General features: G+C 44.0%; 1 protein-coding gene across 1 annotated transcript in view; it reads left to right on the plus strand.

Moving 5' to 3' along the window:
- sez6l (seizure related 6 homolog (mouse)-like) overlaps positions 1-21,933 on the plus strand; it is a 113,732-nt gene that overhangs the window by 60,666 nt on the left and 31,133 nt on the right. The window contains exons 4-6 of the mRNA XM_085414780.1: positions 4,792-4,987; positions 21,153-21,338; positions 21,465-21,636. Coding sequence (XP_085270906.1) covers positions 4,792-4,987; positions 21,153-21,338; positions 21,465-21,636 — 554 coding nt within the window. The remainder of the gene's footprint in view (positions 1-4,791; positions 4,988-21,152; positions 21,339-21,464; positions 21,637-21,933) is intronic.

The raw sequence follows: 21,933 nt of genomic DNA on the forward strand, positions 1-21,933 counted from the left end.
GAGAAAAGCCGATCAGCTGATCATTGATCAGTTTCATGATTAAAGTAGCAACAGGAGAGGGAGCGGGAGAGAGAATGAGAGAAGAGGCAGCTGACAGCGTAAAGACACAGAATAAATCCAGCTTGTGTCTTTTTCCATTGTAGATGAAGTCCGGGACAAACTGCGTTCCTTTTCAGCTCAATATCAGTCTGCTATCAGTCTGCCCCAGGACAGCTGTGGCTACAACTGTAGCTTGCCTCCACCAGTGTGTAAATGTGAGAGTGAATGAATAGTGGAATTGTAAAGCTCTTTGAGGGTCTCGAAAAGCGCTATATAAATCCATTATCATTATTATTATTAATATGAAACGCGTAATATTTTCTCTGAATACGAGACGATTACGTTTTTTACGGGACGGTTGGCAACTAAGCTTACTAACTAACCTTATGAATAAAATAAAGTTCACTATCAGTAACATCATAGCACCCACCCAGCTGTTTAGAAACTCCGTCATGCTAGCTAGTACGCCTCATCCACCTGCTGGCCTCTGTGGAAGCTCCGCAATAGCCACCACCAAACAACTGAGTTATTTTTACACATCGGCCAGCATCTGGCCAATCCACCACCTCTCATTGTTTATACCATTACAAAAACAACAACAACAGCAACAAAAACCATTGGCCGGTAAAAACAAAAAATCACCATAGCTGGACGACCATAGCCAGTCCAGCTATGGGCGTGCCATCAGTTAACCCTTCACATGCCACAGCTGGCACGAGTGCCCAGGGTTGCCGACCGCTGGTCTAATGTCAGAGGCCATAAGATCATTTGTAACCTTCACCAAAGCTGCTTCTGTACTGTGATGAACTCTAAAACCTGACTGATACTCTTCAAATAAGCCCTTCCTCTGCAGATAATCGGTTAGCTGTTTGACAATGCTTTCAACTTTTTTTGAGATGAAAGGAAGGTTGGAGATTGGCCTATAATTAGCTAGGACAATTGGGCAAGAGATGGTAAGTAACAGTTTAACTACTGCCAGGTTGAAGTCAGATACGCAGCCAATTATTAGAGATTGGTTGATCATATTTAACGTTGACTTCTTTGAGGAGTCTTATAGGGATGGGGTCTAAAAGACACATTGATGGTTTGTAGGAAGTAAAATGTTGGGTTTCAGAAAGCAGGACCCAAACACAGGAACTTTAGAGTTGGCGACAGTGTGTTTATTTACATTTACAAAACAAATAAACAAATAAAAACCATGTATTGCAAACAATCCATAGTGTGTGATTTCTTCCGTGATGACCTCCCAGTTCCCATGTACTGAATCCTTCCTGTGGTCGGTGGCAACAAACACAAACTCATCTCAGTTCAATTTACAAAAAGAGCTCAGCTCTCTTGGGTTTCCTAACAAAACATGACACAAAGGTAAGTACACTTATCGTATACAATGACTGACAAAGACGGATTCACCTGGTGAGCTAGAGTTAATGGAGTCACTTTTCAGGACCCGGGCTTTTATGTGATAGTCGGATTAAATCGTATGAAAAACAGAACCCACCTGACCTCGCAAGAGTTTAGGCTCTTGGCTGCGTGCAGGTACGTCAGGTTCTTGTGGTCGGTCCAAACGACCAATGGATGTTCCATCCAGCCAGTGTAATGCGTTTGTTGACTAGCAGTTCACGGTCACTCAGAGTTTCTTTCAATCTGAAAGAGGCACTGAGAAAAGAATGCACAGGGACGAAGCTTACCCTCAGAGGTCTGGAATAACAGCCCCAACCCCTGAATCCAAAGCATCCACTCCTACCATGAAAGACTTTGAGAGATTAGGCTGAACCAAAGGCTGAAGGCTGGAGAGAGACTGTATAACGGACTAGTGGGAAGTGGAACACCTGGGAGCAAATCTATCCCGCAGTTGTAAGGATGATGAGGTGGGATAAAGAGAGCTAAATCCTTGCTAAAAATTTTTGCCAAATCATGGTAGACCGTAGGAACAAAGGTTAAATCAGGGGTGTTGAACTCCAGGCCTCAAGGGCCGGTGTCCTTCAGGTTTTCGATATCACCCTGGGTCAACACACCTGAATCAAATGATTAGTTCATTACCAGGCCTCTGGAGAACTTCAAAACAATGTTGAGGAGGTTTTTAACCATTTAAATCAGCTGTGTTGGATCAAGGACACATCTAAAACCTGCAGGACACCGGCCCTCGAGGCCTGGAGTTCGACACCTGTGGTCTAAATGGTAAATGGACTGATTCTTATATAGTCTTTTTCTACTCTTCCGGACTACTCAAAGTGCGCTATACAACATGCCACATTCACCCAATCACACCCATTCACACAAAAACTTTCTGCTAAGCTTTTTAGTGCTTCCTAACTAACATTCAAACACATTAATACTCAGATGGATGCATCGGAGAGCGAATGGGGTTAATATCTTGCCTAAGTATATGCATCTACTCTTGATTAAACCTGTTTGATCAGGATGTATTATGAATAGGGTGATTTTTTTCTAATCCCTACATTTATGACTGCGATTGGGTGGTATCTGGATGGGAGTATGGGATCCTTGGTTTAAGAAATGGACTAATGATGGCAGTGTTATTGTTTGGAGATGATCTGTAAACATTCTGGATTTGAGTTACCATTCTGAAAAAAGTGGTTGCTAGCATAGACCACCATCTAGCCCTAGGGCTTTATTGTTTGAGAGATGTTGTAGGGTTTTGTGAAATTCAGATATTGAAAGAGATGAATCAAGAGACAATCTGTTTGTCCTTTAGTTTTGATAGATTTAGATTTAGATACATTTAGATTTAGATCAACTCTTCAATGTCTTCAATATGGATTAATCTGTGACGAGTATAAAGCTTTGTAAAAGTATTTAAAAGATTTATTTATTTGTTGTGGATCATGAATAATGTTCCCAGTTGAATCCTTTATAGAATAAATTGTTGTTTTTTCTTTATTTAGTTTTAACTGTGGTTAGCAAGGAATTTTCGAATTTATTGCTACGTTCAAAGTTAGTTAAACAACTAGTAGCTCAGTGTTTCAACATTCGGAAGAAGGGATTCCACTCATGTGTAGAGATTGACGAGGTACAACACATATCCAACCACTCTGACCTGTCATCCTGGTTGAAGATATAACACCCCCACCTGAGATAGGTTACCAAGCCCCAAGTGTGATGAAAGAAGGGTCGATGAGTGTGAGAAGAACTGACCTGAAAGATATATAGCCGGATACCAAGACTACGTGAAGTACCCTCAGTGATCAGTACAGAAAGGTTCAGTGATGAAGGTGCCTAAGAAGTATAACAAGCTGTCCATACCTGAGGTCTTGGAAACTGCCAAGCAAACACTCACAGCCTTGGACAGCCGCTTGAAGAGATACACCAGAGAGATAAAAGGCAGGAAATAAGCCAGCTGTTCTCCAAAGAACCAGCAAACGTGTACTCTCAGTGGCAGGGGAACAATATGAGCACAACACCACCAAGGTTGGAGACGGAGCAATACTGGAAGAGCGTGTGGCAGAAGGACGCAATCCATAACAGCAATGCTGGGTCTAAGAACAGACCACAGCAACCTCCCTGAACAGGTCCATTTTAAATAGCAGTGGGAGACATCCAAGAAAGGGTCTCCAGTATGAAGAGTTGGAGAGCACCAGGCCCCGACATGATTCATGCCTACTGGCTGAAGAAGCTGAATGTATTCCACGAGCATCTGGCAGCACAAACAAACCCGCTGCTAGTTGATGAGAGACACCCAGAATGGCTGGAGTGTCCTAATCCCCAAGGACCCCCATAAGGGACCAGTCCCATCCAACTACCGGCCAAACACCTGCCTCAGTACCACATGGAAGCTCCTCTCAGCCATCATAGTGGCCAAGATGAACAGGCACATGGCTCAATACATGAGCAGGGCACATAACGGAATAGGCAAGAATACCAGAGGTGCAAAACACCAGCTACTCGGCTGACTGCTCTGTCTCAGACTGCAAGACTAGATGCTAGCAGGCAAGGCACACATGGAACGCTACAACAAAGTGTCTGGCATAGTATACAGAAACATCTGTGCTGAGTATGGACTGGAAGTCCTAAGGTCAAAATGGGAGATGTCCCCAGGGTGATCGAGAATGACTGAGGTAAGATCCTGTGGGATTTCCAGATTCAGACTGACAAAATGGAGGTGGCTAACCAACCGGACATAGTAGTGGTAGACAAGCAGAGGAAGATGACTGTGGTAGACGTAGCAATACTGAACCACAGCAACATCTAGAAGAAGGAACAGGAGAAGCTAGAGAAGTACCAAGGGCTCAGAGAAGACCTTGAGAAGATGTGGAGGGTGAAGGTAACGATGGTCCCAGTGGTGCACTTGGTGCAGTGAGTCCCAAGCTAGGCAAGTGGCTCCAGCAGGAACAACATCTGACATCTCTGTGCAGTATCTTCTCCTCAAGCTCCCAGGCCTCTGGTAGAGGACCTGAGCTTGAAGGATAGAAGTAGTCAGATACAAGTAGTCATTTGAATCCTTAATTCTCTCCCTTCCTAATAACATCCCGCCATCTCTCTTTATTATCACATTAATTACACATTCCTCTTTCTCTTGCTGTGGGACTGCTGTCTATCTTGATGCACTCCTTCACTGCTGGTGTTAGAAAAAACAGTTTCCTCAGACTGTGAGAGACTTGAAGGGAGCTCTGTTTTACTTCAGATGACCAAGTACTTCCTGATGGAGTGCAATCTAAACATTAATACTGTATGTATTCAAGTTTTCCTACAAGATGTGTTAAACATGCATTTTTTTAATGTGTTTGTTTCCAGGTGAAGAGCGTGAACCTTTCAGATGGAGAACAACTGTCTATCACAGGTGTTGATGAACACGGTTCTTTGCTGGTCTTGGCCAACCATACACTGCTTGTTGAAGGTCAGGTGATCCGCAGTCCCACTAACACTCTCTCTGTCTACTACTGCTCTGGACTGGAGGGAAGCATGGGTATCTTCCAGCTGCACTATCAAAGTAAGTCTACACACCACTCATTTACACACTTACTGAAAAGAGTGTACAAAACTCAGTTTATGCCATGACTAAAACATGAATATTCATTTATATTAACAGGTTATAGAAATTCAATAAATAGTACTTTCATTAGGGCCTAAGGGGCTGTTTACACTTTATACACATGCTAATTACAGAATCATAAACCATCTCACCTAATCAGTTTGCATGGTGATTGAATCTGTCATGTTAATTCGCTGATTAGAGCCCTGATTAATTGGCTCTCATCTCATTATGATACTATATGGGATATGGGAGTTTGTATAAAGAGTCCCCTTGTTGTGTATGTTTCTGTGTGTATATGTGTGCTGTGTCATCCATTAATAAATATGGTAATTATTCCAAAGGAAGAAGCATCCAAGTACTATGATCCACTTTCTCCATTAATTACAGCCATTTACTCTTTTTATATTACCGCTAGACAGAAGAATAGTGCTGAAGTGTTATCAAGGTTAAAAAAACACACACACAACATAAAGAGACAAGGAATATTGTCTCACACAGCTTACATGGCTTGTTATAATTAGGATTTTTCAAATGCCCATGACTACTTGATTTCTTAAGTCATTGGGTTCTCAGTATGAGAAACTATGTTGCACCCTTGGATGTTTTAATTAGCTGGTTCTTGGCACCATCTGTTATGGCTCTGCAGCTAGATATGTGAATGTCATGCACCATTTACATACATCTGTACTGATAAGTTACACTATGTACTGTAGTCTAGCCCTACATTTTATAACACTGTTCAGTATTTCCCATAATCTTTTAATATTATCCATCTAATTGCCTCTTATAGTATTTCTTTTTACTATATCTTAGTATATTGATTAACTTATTTTAATATCTTTTATCTTATCTTTCTAATTTCAGCATCTTCATTTCTCTTTTTTTAAGAAATCTCTGTATAGTGCATTCTTCTTTCTCCATGCATGTTGCAGACCTTTTGTTATCCATGGACAGTATATAATTTATGTTTCCTACCATATTGCTTTATTGGACAGTTTTATACAATAACAATTATTATACAATAATGTAAATATTCTAAGGAATTCATCATACGCACCATTAACGTCTTGTTTCTGATATATTTCACCCTGTTTCATTAAAGCTTTTTTAAATGCATTTATTCTTTCTTCTGTTCTTACTCGTCTGTACTCTTTTTATCTGTCCACTTTATGAATCTTGTAATTCCTATCGTGGACTGTAAAAATTGGAAGATGGTCACCGTCTTATTTTCAATGTCATTTGTTAAAATGTTTCCTATCAGAGTTGCATAATGTGATGTGATCCTGGTAGGTCTAGTAATTTTGGGGAATAGGTTCATATAGGACATCGTGTTAATAAATTCCTCTGTGATTTTGTTTATTTGGGTTTAGCAAATCAATATTGAGATCTCCACAAATGAAAAGTTTATTGTGAGCTATTTCGGTAAATGTTTCTTCTATCAAGTCTTTAAAGGTCTCAATACTACTACCTGGAGCTCTGTATATACAGCTAATGATTACATTTTTTCTTTTTTCTTTAAAAATTTCAACTGTTATACAATCCACCACATTAAATTTCAAGGATTTTCCCACATACAAGGCCACTTCTCCCCCACCTTTGTTTCACAGAGTTATAAATGTGACTTCATAACCTTCCAGTTCAAAGTCTTTTCCGTTTTCCATGTTAATCCAAGTTTCCGATCAGGCAATGACACTGAATGCATGGGCAAACTGGTTAAGATATTCTTTGATATGATTAAAATTAGCATATAGACTTCTACAGTTAATGTGGATAATTGTTAATTTATTCTCAGTTTTAATCCTCGGATTATACTCTTCATTTGTATAGTAGCAGCAGTTGTTATTGATAGACGAGAAGAGGATGTTGTCTGGATTTATTTAATATTCCAAGTCCTGTGTATTTTGATCCACATAGTTAAATGTTTTCAGTTCCAGTTGACTGATGCAGCTGCTTTTTACAGATGCAGCTGAGCTGTTCCTTTCAGTGTGTCACACACTGTGTTTGTTACCTTAAGGTTTGAGGTTGTTTGTTACCTTGTTTATAGTCCAGATCATGTTGCTCACTGATATTTTTCTGCATCAGCAGAATCCTTCTCTTCATTCAGTAGAGAAACACTGAGATATGAGTTATATTATAAACTACAACCTGAGATTCATGGGTGGTGCTGTTATTTGGTGTTTGCTGTCGCTGCAGTAGAGTATTATTTCCTGTTTCTGTTCCAGCACACAGTGGTTTTTATGTGTAGCTTGTCGGTATAGCCACTTTAATTAAAAACGTATATATAACCTCTTATTTTATAACCTAATGTATATGTGCTTCATCAAAAGCACACTCTGTTGATTCGCTCTCTAATTATATTTACAGTATTCCGTCACTGTGTCTTTAGGGATTCGCTAGCTTAGCTTATAGCTGACTTGCTACCAGCATGGATTCTTCACCTGTCCCTCCTGAACTTTCCTGCTCATTGTGTCAGATGTTTAATTAATCCTCAGCCTTCTTTAGCAATAATGTTACTGGTAATAAATGTAGCCTATTGGCAGCTTTGGAGGCTAGGATCACTAAATTGGAGACCCGGCTTTGCATTCATAAATACTCGTAGCTTGCCAGCCCACTGTAACCGGTGCAGTTTTTCCCCACTCTGCAACACACCCACCAGGGATCAAACTCTGGTTACTAGTGATTCTGTTCTGAGACATGAAGCTAAAGACACCAGAAACTATCGTCTAATGCACATTTCTAATTTAATTATATGAATTAGACATGTGCAATTACCCTCCTTTGGCAGGAGCAGAGGGGAAAAATTATTCTCAGAATTAACATGAAAATCCTTGAAGTGAATAGTGCCTGTGGAAATAGTCATATGCAAAGTAATCATACAGTGTACCTTTTGATTCTTTAAACATTAAATTTTCTCTCAGCAAGACTGCAATAGCAACTGTTAGTGATGTTCAGTAATAGTTTTCAAGTATCAGTTAGACAGTCATGTTACTATAATGCGCAAAACCAGAGTTATGAATGATTAAGGCAAGACCATTAGAACAAGATCTGACCTAAAATTTATTGTCATCACGATATCAGCCTGTGCGATGGGCCCATCGCAAAAGATGGTGTAAACTGCGATAATTGGGTACCTTAAAATGTTTACACACGCGCTTTAAAGAATTTACCAATCAAAGAAACCCCTTTACACGTTTGACCAGTCGAATAGAGCCCTTCACGGCATTAACCAATCAAATGGATTAGAGGCCCGCCTCCTACGTAGGTGGTGAGCGAACAACGCTGCAGCAACGAGTCAGAGTTGTAACGGCTGAGAGCGAGACGCATGACGAGAATGCTACTATGAACTTGTGGCTAAAAAAAAAAAAAATAGTACCTCGCTTGTTTGGAGGTACTTTGGATTTGATAAAGACGACGTTCTCCAAACACAGGTACTCTGCAAAACTTGCCGAACACTCGTGGCAACCACCAGAGGAAACACGACTAATCTCCACCATCATCTTCAATACAACCACAGAGAACTGTTTGAAGAGTTTCAGAAAGATAGGGCTAGCCAAACAAAGGTTTCTAATGTTAAGACAAAGAGCACAGCAGTCCAATAGCTGTCTCTGTATCAGAGTTTTTGAAGTGGAACTGCTTATGAGAAAACGTCGAAGCGGTACAAGGAAATAACAGAGGCCATTACACATTTTTTGGCTAAAGACATGATGCCTGTAAATACGGTTAGCAGAGAGGGCTTCACCAGTTTGATACATAAAGTGGACCGTGTCACGGTCCGCTGTGACAGACCGTGCGGTGGTGTGTATGGTGGACCCAGGTGCGAACACAGGTGAGCAGACGGGAGTGAACTTTAAACAAAAGCGAGCCTTTTATTGTGGCTGATGACAAGGTATACAAATACAGCAGGGATAGCGTGGCTAAACAGAAACCTAAACTGGGAATAACTAAGGTAAAGCTATGACTAAGAATGCAATAGACCGGGCATGGAAACATAGAGGGTGGAAACACAGACGACGCGACACAGACTACATGAAACACAGAGACTAAATACACAAGAGGGATGATCAGGGGAAGTGGCCACACATGGGAACACAGCTGACACAGATAAACATAACAAGACATGGCAGGAGTAAACAACACTGACGGGAGACTGTCAAAGTAAAACAGGAAGTACACAGAGGTGCAAACAGGAGGAGAGAGAGAGCACGGGCATAGTGGGCTGGGGAAACATGGAAATGAAACACGAGGGGAGATGAGGGCTCACAGATACATAGAGGGGCACACAGGGGATAAGAGTCACAAGGGGAAGTCAAATAAGGAACAACATAACAGGACAACTCAGGAAACATGACCTAAATAAGGAACGAAATACAAAAATACAAGGAACTGAGAATACTGGGCCCACATGGCCCAGGACCATGACATCACCCCCCCCCCTAAAGGGCTGGCTCCCGACAGCCCAAACGCGAGAAACAAAACAAAAACAGAAAACAACCCACCCAGGGCGGGAGGCGGGGGACCAGGACGGAGGGACCAGAACGGGAAACAAAACAAACAACAGAAAACACAGGAGCACATGACCACAGTCCAAATACAGTTCAGGGGGCCGACCCAGAGCCCACAGGCACAAGAGTTCACGGGTCACACGGTCGGGGGGCCGACCAGGCGGGTGGCACAGGTGACAGAGCCGGTCCGGAGGCCGGCCGTGCGGAAGGCAGCAGCGGCGGCGAAGGAGACGACGGAGCAGTTCAGGGGGCCGACCGCGCGGAAGGCAGCGGCGGCGACGAAGGAGACGGAGCAGTTCAGGGGGCCGGCCGCGCGGAAGGCTCCCAAGTGTCAGGCATACCGGCCGAGGCTTGGAGGGCACAGGACCAGGCGACGCTGAAGCAGAGGCTGGCCCAGGCGACGCTGAAGCGGAGGCTGGCCCAGGCGACGCTGAAGCGGAGGCTGGCCCAGGCGTAGCAGAAGCACAGGCCGGACCAGGCGTAGCAGAAGCACCGGCCGGACCAGGCGCAGCAGAAGCACAGGCTGGACCAGGCGTAGCAGAAGCACAGGCTGGACCAGGCGTAGCAGAAGCACAGGCGGAGGCTGGACCAGGCGAGGACGAAGACTCGGATGAAGCTGGACCAGACGAAGCACAGGCTGAAGCAGGACCAGGCGACGACGAGGCGGCCGCAGGTGGCGGCTGGACAGGCTCCTCGGGCCCTCCAGCTGACGAGGCATGAGGCTGAACGGGCCCCTCGGACCCTCCAGCGGAGACAGGAGGCTGAACGGGCCCCTCGGACCCTCCAGCGGAGACAGGAGGCTGGATGGGCTCCTCGGGCCCTCCAGCTGACGAGGCATGAGGCTGAACGGGCCCGTCGGACCCTCCAGCGGAGACAGGAGGCTGAACGGGCCCCTCGGACCCTCCAGCGGAGACAGGAGGCTGAACGGGCCCCTCGGACCCCCCAGCGGAGACGGGTGGCTGAACGGGCCCCTCAGACCCCCCAGCGGAGGCGGGTGGCTGAACGGGCCCCTCGGACCCTCCAGCGGAGACGGGTGGCTGGACGGGCCCCTCGGACCCTCCAGCTAACGTGACGTGAAGCGGTGGTGTCGCCGCAGGGTGCCGGATAGGCACACCTGGGAGTCCAACAGCAGATGCAGGACAAACAGTTATGTAGGCCCCTGGCTGGACTAGGAGCTGAGGAAACACAGGCTGCTGAGGCACAAACCCAGAGAGAGAGAAAACAGGTAGAAAACAGTCTATAGGGCTTAACATCTTGGCATGAAAAACCGTTAAGTGAACAGTGGTAGGGACCACCAGTTCAGAGCCAGCAATCATTAGGTTCCCAGAGTCTGCATCAGTCCAAGGTGGCTCGCAGGTTACTGGCCCAGTCTCAGTAATCCTAGGAGAGGCCAACATAAGCTGGTTGGACTTAACCGATGGTAGTGTGCGGCTCAGAGGAGCTGGTTCAACCATACGGAAAACAAGAATTGCCACTCGATCCACAAAAACAAGGCTTAGATCATCAGGAGCTAACTCCTGAAAAAACAGTAAATACACAGGTATGGACCTAACCAATGTCACCGTGGTAGCATGACTGTGGTGTGTTGGATGGATGTGTTTGTTGGAACCTGCACCCGCAGTGATCTGTGGCGTCAGAGTGATGACTATATTGAGTGGAGAGACAGATACAGGCAAAACGGTACGTAAACCATTAACTGAAGCAGGTGACACTTCAGGCTGAGAGTGAGTGGTTACAACATTGTTCGAGGCTAAAATCTTATCCAGTGATGAGTTCACAGAGACAGGAGAAAACGGTGTCACATTAACCCTGATCTCAGCCTCCATCTCCTGAGTGGAGGTACTGGTGCTGGAGCAAAACAGTCCAGAATCACCCTGTGTATGACCTTCAGGAAGACAGAATTCATATTGTGACGTTACACAGTCCAGGTTACCATGATCAGCATTTATGTTTTCATCTTGACAGGTTAGAGTGAGTTCATGATCGGCATTCACCGTTTTCAGTTCATTAAACACAAGAGTAGCAGGGAAAACAGGATCACTAGTCATGTTACACTTTAATCCATGATTTGCCAACTCTGCAATATCCTTGCTTACTGTGGCTTCAGAGGGCCCCGGAGGTGAGAAAACACAGTTCTTGAGGTCAGGCTCAGAAACAGATAGCTCAGACTTGGATGGAATCTCAGACATGGTAAAAGACACAAAAGGAAACACCTTCACCCCACTACTCACACTATTACCCTGAGAATCAGTGGAAGTCTCTTTCAGTCTATGTGTAGATTTTGTGGTCCCTGCAGGATTGAGTGAAGCAGTCATGATCGGCTGAGAAGGACTGTCCCTAGCCTGTGGCTTGGTGAATAGCTCATTGCTAGCCATATCACCGGCTAAGTCTGTAGTTACTTCACATGCCGCCCGCTCAGAGGAAACTTGGCTTGACAGAACAGGTTCACTCACCTCCGAGCATCGGGTGATGCGGTGACGACGCGAACGCCGTTTTTTCTTGGCCGTGGGCCCCGTTAACGTGGAAAGTGGAGCCTCCTGCGGTGACGCAGAGGCTGAGGAGGCGAGTGTTGGCGGAGCGTCAGGCGGGAGCTCCTGGCAACTCCGGGGGCCCCCAAAGGCCAGGCGTGTCCCGCGGAAAATCTCACCGTAGTGAGGAGCGAGCCCTGGCTTCCCCCGTAGCTCCTCCTCCAGTTGCGCGCATGCGGCGCTCTGCCGCTCCTCGAGGTCGAAATCCATTACCTCCACAGCCTCCTCGTGTCGCTCAGTGGAGGGCGAGACATGCCGTAGCGATGAGCAACGGCGACGTGAACGCCGCTTCCGTCTTGAAGTGGACGCGGATGGAACTTGGTTTTCTGTGGCGACTGGCTCCTCGTCTTCCGACCACATCCGCGCCAGAAAGGAAGCGGGAGAAGAGTAGTCCGATCGAGGCAGCGAGGACGGGCGGCCGGTCCGAGGCGGGGCGGCTGGAGGAAGCTCCTCCTCGGAGATAAGCCAGGGCTTCCAGCGTAGCTCATCCTCCCGATACGCTCGCAACACCTGCTGCCGCTCCTCCTCACCGAAGTCAACAGCCTCGGGCATCTCCGTGCAGGCAGGCGGTGGCGAAGATGCGGAAGCTGATGAAGTGTGAGCCAATGGTGTGTCCGTGGTGAGCCTCACCGTTCCGACTCTGACCGCCACTGGCTCATGAGGCGGCGGGGCAACGGCGCGATGGCACGGCTCTGGTGAAGGTGCACGCCCACCGGGCCGCTGCTGCTGCAGACGGAGTCGGAGAGCGGAGACGAGAAGGTCGCTGACGAGGGGGTGCAGCGTCTCCCATAACCAGGGGAACACAGACACGCACACCACTACCTGGCGGGCGAACTCCTCCCGTTCCTCCTCACTGGAACAGTGCAGCCACTTGTCGCATAGCGACTCCACTGTCCGGACAATCTCCAGTCTTTGTGTCGCTGGGTCCGGCATGGTCGCGTCGTACTGTCACGGTCCGCTGTGACAGACCGTGCGGTGGTGTGTATGGTGGACCCAGGTGCGAACACAGGTGAGCAGACGGGAGTGAACTTTAAACAAAAGCGAGCCTTTTATTGTGGCTGATGACAAGGTATACAAATACAGCAGGGATAGCGTGGCTAAACAGAAACCTAAACTGGGAATAACTAAGGTAAAGCTATGACTAAGAATGCAATAGACCGGGCATGGAAACATAGAGGGTGGAAACACAGATGACGCGACACAGACTACATGAAACACAGAGACTAAATACACAAGAGGGATGATCAGGGGAAGTGGCCACACATGGGAACACAGCTGACACAGATAAACATAACAAGACATGGCAGGAGTAAACAACACTGACGGGAGACTGTCAAAGTAAAACAGGAAGTACACAGAGGTGCAAACAGGAGGAGAGAGAGAGCACGGGCATAGTGGGCTGGGGAAACATGGAAATGAAACACGAGGGGAGATGAGGGCTCACAGATACATAGAGGGGCACACAGGGGATAAGAGTCACAAGGGGAAGTCAAATAAGGAACAACATAACAGGACAACTCAGGAAACATGACCTAAATAAGGAACGAAATACAAAAATACAAGGAACTGAGAATACTGGGCCCACATGGCCCAGGACCATGACAGACCGGAGATCCCCTCACGAAACTACTTTTCCCATGTCGCCATTCTACAAATGTACGAAACATGGCGCAAGACCGTCATGTTTGAACTGAGCCAAGCTGAAAACTACGCAAGCACTACAGACCTATGGTCAAGTCGTACAACGGAACCATATATGAGTTTCACATTGCACTTCCTCACCGAAGACTTTGAACTGAAAGTCTTCAGTCTAGAGACTGTATTTTCACACTAGTGAAAATATAGCCCATGTATTACGTGAGGTGCTAGCCAGCTGGTATCTTAAAGAAGACCGACAAGTGTGTTATGTTTATTTAAAACTAACTATAGAGACTGGGAAGGATGTCTTTCAGAATTCAAGCCTCAGAAATTTTTTTTATTTTATTTATTTTTTTTAATGGGGGCAATGTTTCAATGTTAAAGTGCACTTTGTTCAATGACATGACGCCACAGGGGAAGTGAAACTAAACACACTGAACATGGACCACAAGACTGTCAAAATAAAATAGGAAATAGGCAGACTAAGACACATGGACTTGACATGGTGATAGGGAACTAGAGATGAGACATGGACATAACTAAACAACAAATACAGAGAACATGATGGCTGCATCCTTCAAAGGATTGGACTACAGACCATAGGCCTATAGACTGGCCTACATTGGAAGGTCTAGCCTACGACATGCGGTTTCTGTTGCCTAGCAATCACACCATGAGCAGCTACGGCTATGATTTGACAGCATGTTTGACAGAAATACAGAAAATTTGTATTTAATGTTATTTAACTTTTATCAGAGAAAAATGCGTTGTTTCATTTGGGTGCAATGTATTTGTGAAAACACCACAGCCATGAGTCCCTTTAGCCAACAATGATGCTAAGTTTTGCTAGCTAGTTTGCTACTGTAGCTCATGAGACTAATCTCATTTCATTTTGATGGCACAAACGTAGCAGGATTTACATAGTTGATATTTTACTATATATGCTTTCCACCAACACGGTGGCACGGTGGTTAGCACTGTTGCCTCACAGCAAGAAGGTCCTGAGTTCAATTCCACCATCAGGCCGGGGTCTTTCTGTGTGGAGTTTGCATGTTCTCCCCGTGTTTGCGTGGGTTCTCTCCGGGTACTCCGGCTTCCTCCCACCGTCCAAAGACATGCAGCTTGTGGGGATAGGTTAATTGGATAATCCAAATTGCCACTAGGTGTGAATGTGAGTGTGAATGATTGTCTGTCCCTGTGTGTTAGCCCTGCGACAGACTGGCGACCTGTCCAGGGTGTACCCCGCCTTTCGCCCTATGACAGCTGGGATAGGCTCCAGCGGGGCGCTGGAGCCTATCCCAGCTGTGGTCTGCTCCGCGACCCTGAAAAGGATAAGCGGAAGCGAATGGATGGATGGATGTTTCCGATAAAATGGAAAAATTTTACTGATGCAGTAAATATTCCTTTATTGAATGAGAAAACTGTGCAGTATAATTTACTTAACATGTTGAAGATATCAGAGGACTAAACGGGCTGATGTTAGGTTAAGTGAGTCTAACAGGAAAGAAATGATACAGAAACATGACATCCTTATAAAATACTTTACACACGTTATGAATATATAACTTTTCTTAGTTCTTCAAACCTTTTATTTAAATAAGCTGCATTATTAAAGTTGTCCATGGTTCCATTTATTTTTCTGCCTTTACCCGTTAGGTCGTGTCCTGCAGAACATCAGTGAGTGGTTCCCTGTATGCAGCTGTTTTGTAGTATATGTTGGAGATACCTCTGCAAATACAGGAAACAAATATCTAGAAATTGTTTTAAATGTTTTCACCAGTCCCTCAATTATAGAGAACAGCTGTTTATTCCCCCAGTTATCAAGTCAGTGTCTTTCAACCTCACACACTACCTCAGGCTCCTTCCACACCAGAGGCGATGTCTATATCCTAATAAGTCAGCCTCAGTAGCCGGGGATTTGACTGCCAGGGCCCGTACCCTGGATCACCATAATATGCCACAAGAAACATAATACACCTGATCCCTAGGGTGCCTCCTCTGGGTGGTGGGCCTTCAGGCGGGACTCCCAGTCTACATGTAGTGTATTAGTGGCTGGTCACCTTGAAGTGGACTATACTCTACCACTGGGACTTCAGCGATCCCTCCCACTGTTCAAGCTGACGGGCCCCTTTCTCTATGTTCTCTATGGCATAGACTGCCGGCTTCTGTGACCTTCCTAATCTTTAAGGTTCATTCATTGAAAGCTAGAGGTGGAAACCACCAGCAAGACCCCAGCATAGAACAAGTGACAACAGATTGGTTCAGATGAAGTCAGAAACATCATAAAAGGAGGAGCTGTGGGTCAGGTGGGTTTCAAAGTATTTTGTAGATGTGCAGCTACTGGGAGGAGCATAAAGGCACCTAAATGGCACTTCTTGTATGAGATTTGACAATGTGATGTTTAGAAGGATATCAGCCGATCATATGCTGATTCAAGCTGGCATTGAGGTCAGCTGATTTGATGGGATTGCATTGACCGTCGAAGGCTGCGATGACTGGAAGTGAGGACCTGGTAAATTGGATGGTGGAGTCTGTAGCGCTGCTTCTGTAGCCTAGCAACCATGATAGTAGCCGTGTAGGACAGCATGTATGAAGAAAATATTTATTTAATTTTATTCGTTTTACTTTTTCCTGGTAAAAATTGAGATGTTATCAGTCTGGGATGTATGAGAGGCTGAAAAAATACTGTGGCCATGGGCTGCGTACCTTTAGCAAACAGTAATGTTCACTTAAGCTAGTCAACGAGTTTGCTTGCTGTGTCTTTTGAATTTAAGAGATTTTCATATACTGGTTTTGTTTTCTGTGTACTGGATTTGTTCTCTGTATTCATTAGTCTTACGTTTTGTATTTTCTAGTGCATCTGAGCTTCCTTGTCCTAGTTTCTGGTTCTTGCTTTGTTACGTTTGTTCACTCCCATGCCTGTCTTTTCTCTCTGTGTTCCGTCTTCATGGCTGTCTGTGCTTGTAGTCCTGTCCCTGTGTTTTCTCCCTTCATGTTCCTATGTTCATCTCCTATCTCCTTTGTCTTCCTTGTCTGTCATGTCTCTATGTCTGTTTCTCCCCAGTACAAGTGTCAAGCGTTTTATTTTGATAGGCTCCTGTGTTATGTGTATTATGTTTGATTTTGCTTCCACTGTCTCCTCAGTCAGACTGTGTTCAGCTGTGTCACCGAAGTGTTTCTAAGCAACCCTAATCTCCTGTGTATATCTTATCTGTGTCTCCCTGTGTTCTCTTTAATGTCGTCATTGTTTCCTCTCTAGCAATGTTTTCTTTTCAAGGCTTCGAAACAATCTAACATCCATCTCCACAGTGACATCTTCTGGCCAATTTGGCTATCACCACATCTTGATAATGCTCTTCTGTGAAACAATGATCCAGAAGAGCCATGCACAGTTCCAAACAAAGCTAGTTATTATACCGGACTGTCAGTAATTGTAATCAGCAGATGTTTTGAAGAAATCCTCTCACAAACAAGGAAAGAAAAATAATGAGACTGTAAAAGACAGTAGTGATCAGTGAGTGTGCTTCAACAAAATTCTACATCTGGTAATATTTGTGTTGGTCACAATCAATCAATTTCTAAAGTAAAATATATGCAAAGAAAAGATTGCAGGGTTTACTATAATAACCACACTGATTTGCAGCTGGGGTTTTTCTGGCTGTTTTTGCTCGCAGCCTTGAAACTCTGGATGTGTTTGGATGGCTTTTAAATTTTTTGGGCATTCATGTCATGAAAATACTAAAAGCTGGCATAGTATTAGGTTTGATTTTAAATTGACTGAAAAACATATATTTAAATAGATTCTTATATAACACTTTTCTACTCCCCCAGAGCACTCAAAGCGCTTTATACAGCATGCCACATGTGGCTATTCACACAAGCACTTTGTTCTATGCTTTTCACTGCTTCCTAGTTAACATTCACACTCTGGTGGCTGCATCAGAGAGCAACTTGGGGTTAGTATCTTGCCCAAGGATACTTGGCATGCAGACTAGGGGAGCCAGGAATTGAACCACTAACCTTCCAATCAGTAGATGACCTGACGTGCACATCTTTAAATCATCCTCTGCTGAGGAGCCTCTGAACTATGGCAAAACTTTCCTGAATTTTTATCTTGTAACACTGGCATGGCGTTTTACTGTGGTGATGTGGTCATAGTGAACCTGCATAACTCCTGTTGTTGTTTAGATATTCACAAGAGGAGTGTCAGTGGGAATAAAAATAGGAAAGGAAAAATACATCTGTCATTAAAATTGTTAAGAAATAGATTGCCTGTGATTAATGAATGTGTTTTCATGGTATTAATGTATTCTTTATGGCAACCCAGTATGCGAGTAATGGATTGAATTGAGGATTAAGTCACGAAATGCTGCAAATTACATTCTCTGTTGAAAGTAAAAAAATTTTTTTTTAAAAACAGACGATGTCAGAACTGAAAACTCCTGCTTGTTTTATTTTCTCCTTGAAAGCAGAGGTGGTGTTTTATTGAGATATTTAAATGATTTTACAGCACAGTGACCTGCTCTCTCTCTGCTGATAGGAGTGATTGGAGCTCACCCACCAGTCTCTGTTTCTTGCTTTTTCTCCATTAATAATTCAAATAAGATATTTATATATTATTTATATATCTATATTATGTTTATTTGATTATACTTTGGATTCCAGTGTTTAAGTGATTGCATAGTGTAGTCCAGGGGTTCTTAACCTTTTTTACCTCTGGGCCCAACTTTTCCGCTACAAAAAAAACCCAGGGCCCATTCAGATATTAACAATGTATTGAAAAGATTAAAGTTTCTTTTTGTTTGATTTATATTTAATAACTAAATCAAATCTGAACCTGAAGATACAACAAAATGCCAAAAAGGTTAACTATTCATGGAACAAATCAAACTGCAAGTAGAAATTGAAAGGCTCAAGTCAGGCTTAATAACACAAAAATGATTAATAATTCAATTTTACTACAGCAAAAGAGACAAGAAAAAAGGGAAAAATTGGATAAATAATGTGGTGATAAAATAAATATACTCAAAATATTTTCTAAATAATAAATGAATAAGCTTATAAAATTTAAATAAACTACAAATGAAAATATAGCCTTATAATCTGTGAGTGAATATGAAAGTTGCTTCAGCAGTAAACTTTTTTTCATTGGCAGAACCAGAAGTTAGTCTTTATATTTGAGACAAATGAACAACAACAGTCACAACATTTTTTTGGTAAACTGCAACTCCCCTTTTATGTTCACCTCTTAATGAGACACTTGAGCCTACCTCTGAGACACAAATCCAGGTCCAGTCTGGGTGGAATGGGGGAAAGGCTCATTCTCAGAGTCGGGCTATGGTCTTGGTTGAGGCCACGATGGAAAATCCTGATTCACACAGATATGTTGTTGTGAATGGGAGAAAGAGTTTCAGAGCTCTCAGTGCCAGACATGGGTACTCCTTTTGAGACAGCAATTCAGAAGAAGCCCAGGTCCAGTTTGCCCCAACTTTAAAGTGCTGTCGGTGGAAACTTCCAGAAGCTGGGACTGCAGATGTGAGGGCAATGCAACATCATTTTCAGCGGGATCCGCAGAAAATGGGTCCAAAATCCACATGTGTCCTTCTCTGGGATCCTCAGGGAAATATTCATCGAATATCTCTGTCAGTTGTGAAAGGTACTGACAGACAGGGTCACAAAAGTGGAAACATGTCCTTCTCTTTTCCTGTTTCCTCTTGTAAAGCTTCAACTTTGTCTGCAACAAAAAACATGTTGCTGTTTCTCTCTTCAAGTGAGATGTTCAACTCGTTCAGCAGTGAAAAAAATGTGACAGAGATAAGCAAGTTTAGCTTAATGATGTGCAAGAGGAGATTTTTTTCCCCGTGAGAAAAGAAGAGACCTTATTCCTCAGTTCAAACAAACACTTCCTCTTGAAAGCCATCTCTCCTCACTGTGGTAGCAGCAGATGGACATGATCTGCTTCCATGTCCTCACAAAGCTTGGCAAAACATCTGGAGTTATTTTTAATGAAATCGATAGTTTTTAGACTTACATCCATCACCTCGTGGAACTCTGGTGACATCTTTTTTGCTGCAAGGCTTTCACTGTGGAGAAAACAGTGGGTCCATTTAGCTTCTGGTGCACTATCAAAGATCTGCCTAATGATGCCTGCCAGTCATTGAAGCTGCACCATCAATGCACACCCCAACACATTTCTGCCAGTCCAGGTCGTTCTCAGTGAAATAGTTGTCAATGCAGTGGAAACATTCCTGAGCCATGGCTCGTGCTGGTAGCTCTCCACAAAACCGCATGTCTTCATGCAAACTGCTGTCCCAGCGATAACGAACAAAAATCTGCAGCAATGCACCATTCGTGACATCAGTGGACTCGTCTAGTTGCAAAGAGAAAAATGGACTACTTTTTATTCTTTCCAGAAGCTGATGCCGTATCTAAGTCTATGTCTGTGATACGGTGGCTCATAGTGTCGTTTGAGAGTAGGAGGGTCAGTAGCTTCTTTGCAGCAGCCTCTCTGATCATGTCATGGCACATATGTACAGCGGCAGGCAAAATCAACTCCTCCGCTATAGTGAAAGAATTTTTACTCTGTGCCACAAGTCTGGATACGAGGTAGCTTTTAAAACACAATTAGAGTTACCAGTCAGTGACACAACACACCGTTTCTGCATTAGCAGCTCCTTTTAATATTTCTTGCGAGTGTGGGATGTTTGGTTTCGAGATGGCATTTTAATTTCAAAGGCTTCAGTGCTTCGTTGGATAGCATTAGTCCACACTCCACACATTGGGTCTGCCTCGTTTCCTCCATTCACAAACCCATACTTCAGGAAGTCAGAGTTATACTTGTACAAACATTTTGCCTTTTGGGAGGTGGGCTTGCCACTTTCATCTTCATTTTTGCATTTTAAGAGCTTCTCCATATCTTTTGCTAACTGCAAACGGGGTCTTCTTCTGCTTGCTTATTTAGGCTGATTAAACAACTCCCATCAAGCGATGGGAAGCTGTATTGTAACTGAGATTTTCATGGATAACAGTAGTCCCTGGTGTCTTCAATTAATAACTTATGATGTCCCACGGCCCGCAGGTACAAAACAAAAATTTTTTTGCTGCCCTCAAGCTGTGACTCGCTAACAAAGACTAACACTGAGCAGTGCTGATTTTCTAACACTGGAATATTTCTAACATTTTGAGTTATTTTCCAGCGTTACAAAATCAGCACTGCTCAGTGTTAGCCATTGTTAATCTTCAAAACTGACTAGGTTACTTTTAAACATATAACACTGTCAAAAGTGTTAATTTAACACTCAACAGTGTTGTATTTAACACTCAGAGGAGTGGACCCATATAGACACTCTAGTGTTAATTTAACACTGGAGATTTTGCTGTGTACTGGTCTAAACTAACCTAATGTTATTGTAATAGTACTCACTTACTTCACATTCCTCTATCCTTGTGTAGTCTTCAGGCTGAGTTGCTCCCTGCCAAAGAGACCTCATTTCGGAGATGTATCTGTACTGGACCTGCTCCCTGGAGGGAATGCGCGCTTTCACTGCCACATGGGTTACCACTTGCGTGGGGAACCAGTGCTTACCTGCCTTAATGCCTCCTTGCCAGTTTGGAGTGATAAGGAACCTGTGTGCAGGGGTGAGTGTGTATAGAACGGTTTCTTTACAGTTTTTCTTAAAATTCTGTAGCAAAAAGGATACTTCATTTCACTTTTTGTGAAAGATACTCCACTAACAAATTCAAATTGAGTGTTCTGCTCTTCAGCTCTTTGTGGGGGAACAGTGAAGAATGCTACAGTGGGACGAGTGCTCTCCCCATCTCCCCACCATGGCCCTAATGCCACCTTGGATCGCTCCTGCTCCTGGTCCCTTGAAGCACCCAAAGACCAGAGGCTGCATCTCCACCTGGAGAGACTGGCCTTGGGACCAACTGACAGGTAAAAGCAACCATATTGTATGGATGAATATCTGAATAGGCATATCAGGTACAGCTCCAAAGGCCCTAAGGGTCAGATGCAAAATGACTAAAACCAGAAAAGACCGCACAGAGTTGCAGAAAGATCTCAAACTAAACAATTACCGCTGGTAATTATCAGTAATTACCACAAAAGATACAAAGAGACACACAGGGAATTACTTTAAAGAGATGTACAACAATAAAAATGATCAGATACCTGTTCTTGATATCAGCAGTACTGGCACTGTATTCAATTGGTACTAAATTTTGTATTATC

Source organism: Rhamphochromis longiceps, linkage group LG7, assembly GCF_057381845.1.
Source record: "Rhamphochromis longiceps isolate RC_006_pf linkage group LG7, R_longiceps_female_GT1.1, whole genome shotgun sequence".
Lineage (NCBI taxonomy): Eukaryota > Metazoa > Chordata > Actinopteri > Cichliformes > Cichlidae > Rhamphochromis > Rhamphochromis longiceps.